Here is a 12367-nt window from a genome sequence, read left to right on the forward strand (position 1 = left end):
TCACACAACTACTTCTGTCACTTTTCATGCGAACGCCATAAAAGAATGGGGGACTCAACGTGGTCGGACTCCACTTTGTACCAAATGGTTCGCTGTTCTGACCCTAGTGTCAGTATTTACTACGTTTAGAGCACGTTGTGCCGTTACCAGATTTATTATTCCATTCTTTCTCACACAACAACAAAACTTTGTCAACATGTGCATATGTCAAGGTCTCAACCCCCCTCCTATTAAAGCTGAAGCTTTTTGGGCCTGTCCCACCGCCCTCATCCCAGTTCAACCAAACCCCGTTTGGTTCGGGAAGAGGTCGAAGTCTCCAGTATTTTGGGAGAAAACATTTGAATTGTATGCAGCAGAAATGTGTTTCTTCTTCTTCCTTTCTTGTCAATCATTTTGCATATTTCTATCAAGAGGATAAAGTGCTTCTTATTGGACAAGCCCCCACGGCTTGAATTAACAACTAAATAAAAGGATTCCTTCGGAAATGAACCGACTTCTATTTCCTGCCTGAAAGACATTTAATGGCTACAAATGTGGCTCTCCACAACGCCTGGACTGAGCGCGTGTCCCTGCAAGCTCAGCTCTTCCAGTCCCAGGGGACACACAGGTCCCCGTCCTGCATGACCGAGTAGAAGTGAGAGACGCAGAAGTGGAGGCCCTGCGTGAGGGGGGGGCGCTGCTCCACCAGCCGTTTGCAGCAGCGGATCATCTGGCTGGAGCTGACGCTGGGCTCCTTGGACAGACTCCTCAGAGACAGACTGTGGAGACACAGCTTCACCGCAGCCTCCTCCTCCGCCTGCAGCCTGGACACACACACACACACACACACACACACACACACACACACACACACACACACACACACACACACACACACACACTTTATTAGTGAACAAACACTGAAAACATTTGAGAAAAATCAGAGGTTCTTTGGCTAAAATCGTTTATTTAAATGATCTGGTCTGTTTAGTTCAAAGACGTATACATCGTATAGTGTGCTTGTTACTCTGTATAATTCTCAGCTGATCGGTGAAGTGTATGAACTCCACTGCAGGCTGGACACACAAACAGAGTGATGGCTGTCTCATGGGAACCTGGATGTGCATCGGTAGATCCACACTATCCCGCTTTATCATAACTCACTCTCTCCTCTGAGTCCTCATGCATTGGTTCAGGACTGCTAGTTGCTGTGGTTGCTTCCACACACAGAATGTTGGTGTTGAAACCATGAATGTAGCGCAGCATTTAGGCTACATCTACGCTGCTCTGTTTTGGTTTTTAAGCGATGTGAGCCAAAAGCGATTTCCGTGCACACAAGTGGTGTTTCATCTCCAGTAGAAGAACTAATCTCTGTTTAAACTAACGCGCCCAAACCTCATATCTCATCAACATTCTGGTATACCGGGCATAAACAGGAGGCAGCGTGGAGACTCCTCCTGCTGCTGGTAGTTGCCATGGTAACGTTAGAAGCTTTAGTCTCAGAGAGCGAGACGTTGTGACCGATGAGACCCGATCAGGAGGAGAAACGTTGGTCTCAGTGTCGGCGTTGCCAAAGATCTCCGTTTGCGGCCGTTGAGACTGCAACACGACCCCCGCAGAGTCAACCAAACCAAACCAAAAACGGGTCAGAAGTGTTTCCAAATGTCTCCGGTTGAGGGGCTCGGAAAGGCCAGAGCAGGGGGAATGAGAGGGGGGAAACGCCAGAGCAGGGGGAATGAGAGGGGGAAATGAGAGGGGGCAACACCAGAGCAGGGGGAATGAGAGCGGGAAATGCCAGAGCAGGGGGAATGAGAGGGGGAAACACCAGAGCAGGGGGAATGAGAGGGGGAAATGAGAGGGGGCAACACCAGAGCAGGGGGAATGAGGGGGGGAACACCAGAGCAGGGGGAATGAGAGAGGGCAACACCAGAGCAGGGGGAATGAGGGGGGGGAAAACACCAGAGCAGGGGGAATGAGAGAGGGCAACACCAGAGCATGGGGAATGAGGGGGGGGGGGGGGAACCAGAGCAGGGGGGATGAGAGGGGGAAATGCCAGAGGGGGGAAACACCAGATTAGGGGGAATAAGAGGTGGAAACACCAGAGCAGGGGGAATGAGAGGGGGAAACACCAGAGCAGGGGGAATGAGAGGGGAAAACACCAGAGCAGGGGGAATGAGAGGGGGAAACACCAGAGCAGGGGGAATGAGAAGGGGAAACACCAGAGCAGGTGGGAATGAGAGGGGGAAACACCAGAGCAGTGGGAATGAGAGGGGGGAATAAGAGGGGGAAACACCAGAGCAGGGGGAATGAGAAGGGGAATAAGAGGGGGAAACACCAGAGCAGGGGGAATGAGATGGGGAAACGCCAGAGCAGGGGGAATGATAGGGGGGAATAAGAGGGGGAAACACCAGAGCAGGGGGAATAAGAGGGGGAAACACCAGAGCAGGGGGAATGAGAGAGGGCAACACCAGAGCAGGGGGGAATGAGGGGGGGAAACACCAGAGCAGGGGGAATGAGAGAGGGCAACACCAGAGCAGGGGGAATGAGGGGGGGGAAACACCAGAGCAGGGGGAATGAGAGAGGGCAACACCAGAGCAGGGGGAAATGGGGGGGGTAAACACCAGATTAGGGGGAATAAGAGGTGGAAACACCAGAGCAGGGGGAATGAGAGGGGGAAACACCAGAGCAGGGGGAATGAGAGGGGGGGAAACACCAGAGCAGGGGGGAATGAGAGGGGAAACACCAGAGCAGGGGGAATGAGAAGGGGAAACACCAGAGCAGGTGGGAATGAGAGGGGGAAACACCAGAGCAGGGGGAATGAGAGGGGGAAACACCAGAGCAGTGGGAATGAGAGGGGGGAATAAGAGGGGGAAACAGCAGAGCAGGGGGAATGAGGGGGGGGAAACACCAGAGCAGGGGGGAATGAGAGAGGGCAACACCAGAGCAGGGGGAATGAGGGGGGGAAACACCAGAGCAGGGGGAATGAGGGAGGGCAACACCAGAGCAGGGGGAATGAGGGGGGGGGGGGGGGACACCAGAGCAGGGGGGATGAGAGGGGGAAATGCCAGAGGGGGGTAAACACCAGATTAGGGGGAATAAGAGGTGGAAACACCAGAGCAGGGGGAATGAGAGGGGGAAACACCAGAGCAGGGGGGAATGAGAGGGGGAAACACCAGAGCAGGTGGGAATGAGAGGGGGAAACACCAGAGCAGGGGGGAATGAGAGGGGAAACACCAGAGCAGGGGGAATGAGAAGGGGAAACACCAGAGCAGGTGGGAATGAGAGGGGGAAACACCAGAGCAGGGGGAATGAGAGGGGGAAACACCAGAGCAGTGGGAATGAGAGGGGGGAATAAGAGGGGGAAACAGCAGAGCAGGGGGAATGAGAGGGGGAAACACCAGAGCAGGGGGAATGAGAAGGGGAAACACCAGAGCAGGGGGAATGAGAGGGGGAATAAGAGGGGGAAACACCAGAGCCGGGGGAATGAGAGAGGGAAACGCCAGAGCAGGGGGAATGAGAAGGGGAAACGCCAGAGCAGGGGGAATGAGAGGGGGGAATAAGAGGGGGAAACACCAGAGCAGGGGGAATGAGAGAGGGAAACGCCAGAGCAGGGGGGATGAGAAGGGGAAACACCAGAGCAGGTGGGAATGGGGAGGGGGGGAACACCAGAGCAGGGGGAATGAGAGAGGGAAACGCCAGAGCAGGGAGAATGAGAGGGGGAAACACCAGAGCAGGGGGAATGAGGGGGGGAGAATGAGAGGGGGAAACACCAGAGCAGGGGGAATGAGGGGGGGGGATGAGAGGGGGAAACACCAGAGCAGGGGGAATGAGAGGGGGAAACGTAGCTAAAGATATTCATTTTTAAACCATGACGTAGCGATGGAAAAGTAGCCTTCGAATGACGTCATCATACAGACCATACACCCTGGACTCTGATTTAGCAAAGTCATGACTGGAATCGTCGACTTTTGGAGCAAAGCGGTCTACTTGACTCACTGGTTTTTGCGTTGCGTGCGCTGTCTGGCCTCGCGCGCCTGGCTCTGGAGGAAGACCTGCAGCTCGGGGGGGTCACAGTTGGCGGGGATGATGAAGTGGCCCGTCTCGTGTAGCCTGGGGTTAGAGCGGTTGCTGCGATCGACACAGACAGACAGACAGACAGACAGACAGCGTCGGAATGAAAAGCGCACAGCAAGCGCGTCAACGTGAGGCGTTCAAATGCGGCGGCGGCGGCGGCGTACTTCTCCAACAGCATGGTGAGCCCCTGCAGGCTGCGGGGGTGCAGGCGTAGCCGGCGGGACATCAGGGTCTTGTGGAAGGTGCTGAGGGTGCTGTAGTGCTCGGCGATGGGCTGGACCGGGCCCAGGCTCTCCACGTGGACCACCTGAGTGCCACCCAGCAGGAGGCTGATCCTCTCCTTTAGCCAGTCCGTCTGCTGCTGCAGGCTGCGGTAGCCGGGCAGCTGCTCAAACAGCTGGAGACACACAGGTAAGGATGGGTGGGGGGGGGTGGTATGGGGGGTTAGGACACAGAGAGGAGCACAGAGAGGATGTGACAGCAGAAGCACTGCGAGCTGCATTACTTTGGTCCACTGATGATGAACGTCCATGGTTCCCAGCATGATGTGTCCCGAGGCGTTCATCCCCGACTGGTCGGCAAACACCACAGTGTGTCCTGCGGGGGGTAAAAGAATAAAGGGCTTCATCGGAACAGTTCTAAAAATAATACAAACTACTGCTCCGTTTGCTCATGTGGGATTGACGCAAATGAAGATCTTTTGGGAGATTCTTTTTTTCACCAGAACTCTTTTCCCAGCTTCAGTGGCAGCAGAGATGCTGCGCATCGGAGTGTAAATGTGTGTGAATGATTATCTGATGAGCAGTTTTGGTCTGTGTAATATGGTAGAGTACGTGTATATTTCTGTGACGACTGTGCGCTGCGAGTGCAGACAGGACGTCCTGTCCTCAGGGAGACTCTTTACCTTGCAGGTTGATCAGGGCCTCGGGGTTCTGCTGGGACAGCCGGCTCAGACTCTGAAGCTGAGAGCAGCGGTGGGCCACTCCCCAGCTGCGCTGCCACCTGCACGCCGCACACACACACACACACACACACGCACACGCACGCGCACACACACACACACACACGTCATCGGCACGGGAATATGCACACAGCTTCAGCTACAGCGCACGTCCCTGTCCCCAGGAAAAAAAAAAACCTTTACTGTTCGGTCATTTAAATCATAATGTGCAGTGACTCACAAAGCTTCAGGGCAGTGGTGTAGTCTACGTGATACGCAGGTATACGCAGTATACCCACTAAGAAAGCTCCAGGATCTCCATGTACCCACTTAAAAATGCGCAATGACACTAACAACATACTTTCCATTATCATTGTGATAGCTTTTGAAATGTCATGTTTTTCTTCTTCATATAGGCTAAATAAAGGTATTTCCACCATTAATTGTTCCATAAAAGTGTGTCAGAATGCAGGGAATGAAGTCGTTGACGCTCAAAATATACATACATACATACATACATACATATATATATATATATATATATATATATATATATATATATATATATATATATATATATATATATATATATATATATATACACATATATATATACACACATATATATACACATATATATATATATATATATATATATATATATATATATATATATATATATATATATAAAAGGCCACAGTGTTACCAGCAGCACTTCCTAAGTGTTAGGGTAGAGTCGAGTGTACCTGATATCAGCCAGATTGAAGTTGTGACACAATTCCTTCTTCAGTCTGTTCAGCTCTTCTCTCCGAGGAAGACTAGCATTGTACTTCTCGGTGGCCTCGGGCTCGTTGTTTCTCAGCCATGAGCTGACAAAGAGAAGGCAACACGAAACCACTCAGACTATCGCAAGAATCAACAGATCTACCCTGGTGTGCAGAATACCGAAACAGGTCAAGTAGTCTGCTAACAGAATAGTAAACGCCTGAACACCAGCCCAATGTCACTAGTGATAGACCGATTTTAATCGGCCGGCCGATATATATCGGCGTTTTTACGTGTATCGGCATCGATAGTGTTTTTTCTCCCGGCATTATTTACAGACAGGCGTCCACAGGCAGCTCTGTGTTGCTGGAGACGCTGCACCCATCCATATGATGCACATTGTACACATAATTTGGGCGATATGAATGTAAGATGATTGCAGAAGTGACACTGATCTTCGCTTTTGTTTATTATTATTATTATTATTATTATTATAAGAAATGGCAGAGCAGATTCCGAAAACAAATCCAGCTTAGCAGAGGTTTACATTTTTGTGATGTAAATTGAGGGAGCAAAAGCAGTATCGGCTCCAAATATCGGCTCAAGAAAAATCGGCAGCCCGTTATCGGTCATCGGCCAAGGCTGATGAATAAAAAATTAAAATCGGCATCTGTATCGGCACTAAAAAATCCATATCGGTAGATTAATTGGGTTAGGCTTTGACACTGTGAATAAAATGGAATGGAGTTGTTCGGTACAGAGCTGGAGTCAGGAGCTGGTTAGCCTAGCTTAGCATACAGGCTGGAAGCATTGGGGGAAACAGCTGGCCTGGCTCCGTCCAAAGCTCAAAAACACAAACTGGCCAAAGTCCTGCGAAGCTCGCTGATCAACATTTTGGATTCTGGTTTGCTTAGAGGGGAAAGCCACCTAAATGAAGAATGGGTTATATCCACGGACGAGTCAGCGTTAGTGCTTTTCTCTCTCTCTCTCTCTCAGAGCCAGAAACCAGAGTATAGTCTCAAACATTTTACAAAGTGTGGAGCTGCTCCGTGGACTGTAATCTGGTGTCAAACAATCACAGCACTCCCCTGCTGCTCTCAGCGTCCTCTACAACATCTGTCTTTAACATGTATGGATTTTAAAGTGCCCATATTATGAAAATAAAATCACTTTTTTCTGGGATTTGGGGTGTTATTTTGTGTCTATGGAAAAAAATCCATCCATGCTGTTCTGAGTGAGATACGGTTTCTGAATGTGTCCTGCCTTCCGGGCGAGCTGTTCAAAATCTGCACAGCTTTCTACTTCACAAGCCGAGACGAGGGGGCTAACCGTAGCATGCTAGCTCTTTCTGAATCTATCTATCTATCTATCTATCTATCTATCTATCTATCTATCTATCTATCTATCTATCTATCTGAAACTGCTACAACACACACCAATTCACCCTAATCTACAAAATAAAAATTGTATGGAACTACTTCCATGTCCCTGTACTGGCCGAAGTTGGAGAAACAGCTAGCTAGCTGATGTATTCCTTACCTAGCTACTGACAACAAAGATGTTACAGAAGTTGAGATGTCTCACTCTGTAGCTAAAACAGAGACCTGAACACACAGGGTGAAAAGAGGAGCTGCAGCAATGTGCAGTACAACACAAATATGGTGTTTTTTGAAAATTAAACCATGTAAACCTATTCTGATACAATCTCAAAATACAATTATGAACCTGAAAATTAGCATAATATGGCCACTTTAAAGGGATACGCCACCGTTTGTTGAAATAGGGCTTATCACGGTCTCCCCTAGCTGTAGATAGGTGGGCCAACGCATTTTTTTGTGCATGAATTCTTTTAGTCCGGTGCAACATCGGCAGCGCCGCCGCTAGTTAGCTTAGCGTAGTGAATGGAATCCTACGTTGCCGGTTAGTATGTTGTGAGTAAAAGTGAGCCGACAAAAGACAAAAAAACAACCTAATTACTTGCACTGAGACAAAAAAATGCGTTGGCCCACCTATCTACAGCCAGGGTAGACCGTGATAAGCCCTATTTCAACAAACGGTGGCGTATTCCTTTAAGAATGGGTGGAGTTCCCCTAACCTATGGACAACCAGAAACGTACAGTGGTCTGAACTGTTGTATGATATTTGAGCCTGTGGGTTTCTGTCTGTGTGTCGGTCAGTTGTAACTGGGAGTGCAGACCGAGCGCTGCGCTTCCAGTGTTACTAACATCAGAGTGGGCTCCATTCTCTGGGCCTGCTGCAGCTCCTGCTCAGGGTCTCGGAACCCAGTGAAGGTGTAGTAGCTCTTATCCCATCGGATAGGTCTGTAGAAGGTCAGCCCCGCCTCCGCTGGACTTTTGGATGGCTCCGCATTTGCTGCCAGACCCTCCATGTGCCCCGTGGGCAGGCTGCAGGACATGAGGACGTTCTTCACCGTGCTCAGGACATCGTTTGTGTGCAGAGTGAAACTCACTGGCCGGAACCCTGAGAACCAGCCGGGAGCTTTTAGATTTGTAAAGACAGATCTCACAAATATTACGAGCCATACTGATGAAAAGCTGTACCCGAGGCGAGGAGCTCCGGCTGCACATCGCTGCCGTCCTTTGTGTCCCTGACGTAAAAGGTGAGCTTCACTGGCTGCACCGAGCGCGAGCCGGGCTTCTGCAGGTTGTCCAGATAGCCATTCAGCCTCTTTAATGAATTCTCATTCACTTCCTGTAAAACACAACAGTGGGTGTTAAAGATGCAGCAGGTAAGTCTTATAAAACTAACTTTCTGTCATATTTGCTGAAACTGACCCAGTGTTGTTCCAGTAGAACTACATGAATTATGTAATATAAAAAAAAAATCCAGCTCCTCTGGCAACACCTACAGCCTGTAGTGCCATTGGCAAAATTCCACCGCTCCCGGTTGATTTTCTCCAATCAGGGGCCACAGGGGGGTGTCTATCTGCCTGTCAATCACTGCTCAGGCACGCACACACATATAATAGCGTTCTCCACTCCGCCTTCCTCGCGCACGAGCTGCAGAAGGTTTCCCAAAACTCAGGTGAATGTTGGAGTGGCTTTTCAAAGGTGGCGTGAGCTCCGGGATTTTAAAGATCTGAAGAACGATGCAGACGTAGCCACATTTCTTCTCGACAGGTAACATAGTTACCATGAATGATTTATCTTTCACTTGGTTATTAGTAGTCAAAAGTCCACAGAGCTACGTTGGTGAGGATGATAGTAACGTTTGCACAGTGGTCGGTCTGATATGATGCTGAAATGGCTAACGCTAGCCTGCTAGTTAGCATCGTTTTACTGTTGGTGAGTAGAGTTAACATTGTGTTGGTGTTTAGTTATTGAAGATGTTGTCTGACATGCCGGCAGTTCTGTCAAACTTCCTTGTGTGGGCGGGGCTTAGGAGACGGTTTGGGCTGCAGCAGAAAGGGGGGAGGGACTGAGAAGTTGTTGATGTTCAAATTTGTTGGCAAAGTCCTGGATCTTCACAATCCTACCTACAGCAGCTTTAAAGGTCCAGTGTGTAACGTGTTTAGTTGTTCATTATCATAAATCTGTGTTGCCCGTTCACAAACTTGTCCTTTTTCATGAATATTTACCACCACCATCAATTCCAAGTATTCCCTTTGGCTTGAAATTTTACATTTGCATTCGCATGAACTGGGGTACACGCTCCATATTCATGCGCCATCTTGAAATACGTTAGCCGGTAAGGAACATACAGGACATACTGCTCCGCCTTTCACGTTGTCACATGATAAACTCACAGGTGCCGCTAATGCTGCTAAAGGGTATCAAAACATGGAGGACCACATGTATTCAAAATCCAAATTTCAGAGTCTTCAAAGAGTCTTCTTCTTCTTTGCCAAGAAAAAGGATATTGAAAAGAGCAAGAGACCGGCGTCATTATGAAAAAATAGTGAACATTGGAGCTGCCTTCCAAAGATGGAAAGACCTGACGAAGGAAAAGGGGATCGAAAGGGACGCTGAACTAGCCTGACAAGCCAGACCCACATCCAGATGTAGGGTCTGGGATCTCACCATTGACAGGGCTCAATCCGAGGGGCGGGATAAACGGTTGTCTTTCAAATTCCCTCTGCACGTATTAGGATAGCGCTACAACCAGGCAGAGCAACGAAGAAGGTAGCAGAGCTAGTTGATAGATTAAACTTTTGCCGTATCCGGTCGGCAAAACTCCGAACACATCTTCCTTTTTTAATAATGATTTATGTGCCGTTCTTTGTTCTTTTCTCAAAGAAAAGCTTAACTCCAAGTCTTCCAGAAGCCCGCTGTTCCCAGCAGCAGCAGCCATAAGCCCCGCCCACTGACTCTATACACAATGTGATTGGCCTGACCAGAATTTGGTTTTTCCAGCTCGCAAGTCAACGGAGAGTGCCTAGACCCCTCTGACTGCAAAAATAAATTTGCTGCCACTAGGGTACGTCTAGATTTCCAGGCTAACGCTAAACGGCTACCGTAGCTGTAATACGTACTTTGAACTGCGTAGGCGCGAGAGAGTCGATTGCGATATATGATCTCAACGCAAGATGGGAGAAAGTCTGTGCCGTGATGACGGTTAGTCCTGTGATCCCACCGGCACAACGCTACACCCGTCGCCAAACACACTCCCGACCATCTGAACACATCGCAGTGTTTATAGATCCCTGCAGAGTTGTTTCTACGACACAGTATTTCTTTGGACTCACAGTCGCCGGTTACGTATGAGACGTACCCGTTCCCTGGGGTATTGACCGAAGAAGTCGGGATGGACTGCAAAGTAGAAGGGTCTGAGTGCGTTGACGGCGTCGGCCCCGGACAGCGCTCTCTGCTGGGCCAAATGTGCGGCCACGTGTTTCCTCTCCAGCCTAGTACAGAGAAAGAAGACAGGGATGAAGAATACACACTACAGTCAGGGGCTGGACACTGAGCGTCTGAGTAGTTCTCAACTCATGTTCAATATTTCGATTGTTGATTAATCGATCAAATCGTTTGGTTTTCAGACAATTCTTTACTCTGTTAAACCTCTTAACGCCCCACAGAGATCATCTAACTGGGTTTTTACCTGAACAACATGCAGTTTGTTATAGTTATATAGTTATCATAGTATAATAGTTACAAATATAACCGGTTGCTTATATATCTGAGGCAGGATATTTGACAGATATTAACATGTTTAACACTAATAAATATAAGCAACAATAATAAGATGAGTAACCTTAAAATCCAGGATACAATGACGTTATGATCTTCTATATGCAATAAAAAACTTTAAAATATAAAAGCACTGTACTGTTCCCTGAATCTGCAAAACAAACTCCTGCAACGTGCCAACGTTCTGGTAGTAGACCTTCAACTTTGACCTACACTACTACACATGCACAGCCCTGTCCCACAGCCTGCTGGTACCTGAACTACACATGCACAGCCCTGTCCCACAGCCTGCTGGTACCTGAACTACACATGCACAGCCCTGTCGCACAGCCTGCTGGTACCTGAACTACACATGCACAGCCCTGTCGCACAGCCTGCTGGTACCTGAACTACACATGCACAGCCCTGTCCCACAGCCTGCTGGTACCTGAACTACAAATGCACAGCCCTGTCCCACAGCCTGCTGGTACCTGAAACACACATGCACAGCCCTGTCCCACAGCCTGCTGGTACCTGAACCACACACACACACACACACACACACACACACACACACACACACACACACACACACACACACACACACACACACACACACACACACACACACACACAGCCCTGTCCCAGAGCCTGATGATACCTGAACTACACACACAGAGCCCTGTCCCACAGCCTGCTGGTACCTGATCCACACACACACACACACACACACACACACACACACACACACACACACACACACACACACACACACACACACACACACACACACACACAAAGCCTGATGGTACCTGAAGGTGTTTCTCAGCAGGCAGCTGACAGACATTCTGCTGCTGATTGTTGGTCAGCAGAGGAGCGTCACATCCTGGTCTCTGCAGCCGGGCCAGCAGAAGCAGCAGACAGGCTGGTCCCCGAAGTGTCCTCACACAGTGTCGTCACAGTGTCGTCACAGCACCCAGCAGTTCCACCCAGCCAACCAGCAGGAACCGTTAGACACTCATCAGTGTTACTGATCAGCTTACAGCTTCTCAATGACAGACACACAACATGGCTCCTGCTAGCTGCTCCACATATAGAAAGGGTTAGCTGTGTGTGTGTGTGTGTGTGTGTTAGCTGTGTGTTAGTGGAGGTTATTAACCTGGCCCCTGCCAACAAACAGCCCGGTAACGGAGCCTGTCTGCCCTCACCGATGCCCCGACAGCTTTACTTCACTGTCACCTGTCAGCTGCTGTTGTTTTCCTCCTCCTCTTCCTCCTCCTTCTTCTTCTTCGGGTTTTAATGGTCGTGTTGCGGTAGCACAGCTGCATTGCCGCCACCTGCTGGACTGAAGTGTGGTAGCAAATTATCAGCAAGACAAAAGAACTAGTTTTCTCTATTATTCCTGTTACTGTAAAGTAATTCTTTGGAAGCTTGTGCACATTGCATGAAGCCACTCCCACTGTTTAACACCGTGTCCTCC

The 12367-nt window shown here is 49.3% G+C and overlaps 1 protein-coding gene across 1 annotated transcript; it reads right to left on the minus strand.

Annotated features, from left to right (window-relative positions):
- Window positions 1–53: 53 nt before the first annotated feature.
- On the minus strand, window positions 54–12148 carry tcaim (T cell activation inhibitor, mitochondrial). Its single transcript, XM_028579659.1, has 10 exons — window positions 11700–12148; window positions 10490–10622; window positions 8320–8470; window positions 7984–8239; window positions 5740–5862; window positions 4958–5055; window positions 4559–4650; window positions 4218–4450; window positions 3976–4107; window positions 54–803 (listed from the first exon to the last, which is right to left on the minus strand). The coding sequence occupies exons 1-10, from the start codon at window positions 11732–11734 to the stop codon at window positions 578–580; spliced, it is 1479 nt and encodes a 492-aa protein (XP_028435460.1). The 5' UTR covers window positions 11735–12148; the 3' UTR covers window positions 54–577.
- Between the last annotated feature and the right edge of the window lie 219 nt (window positions 12149–12367).

This window comes from Perca flavescens, chromosome 6 (genome assembly GCF_004354835.1).
Source record: "Perca flavescens isolate YP-PL-M2 chromosome 6, PFLA_1.0, whole genome shotgun sequence".
Classification (NCBI taxonomy): domain Eukaryota; kingdom Metazoa; phylum Chordata; class Actinopteri; order Perciformes; family Percidae; genus Perca; species Perca flavescens.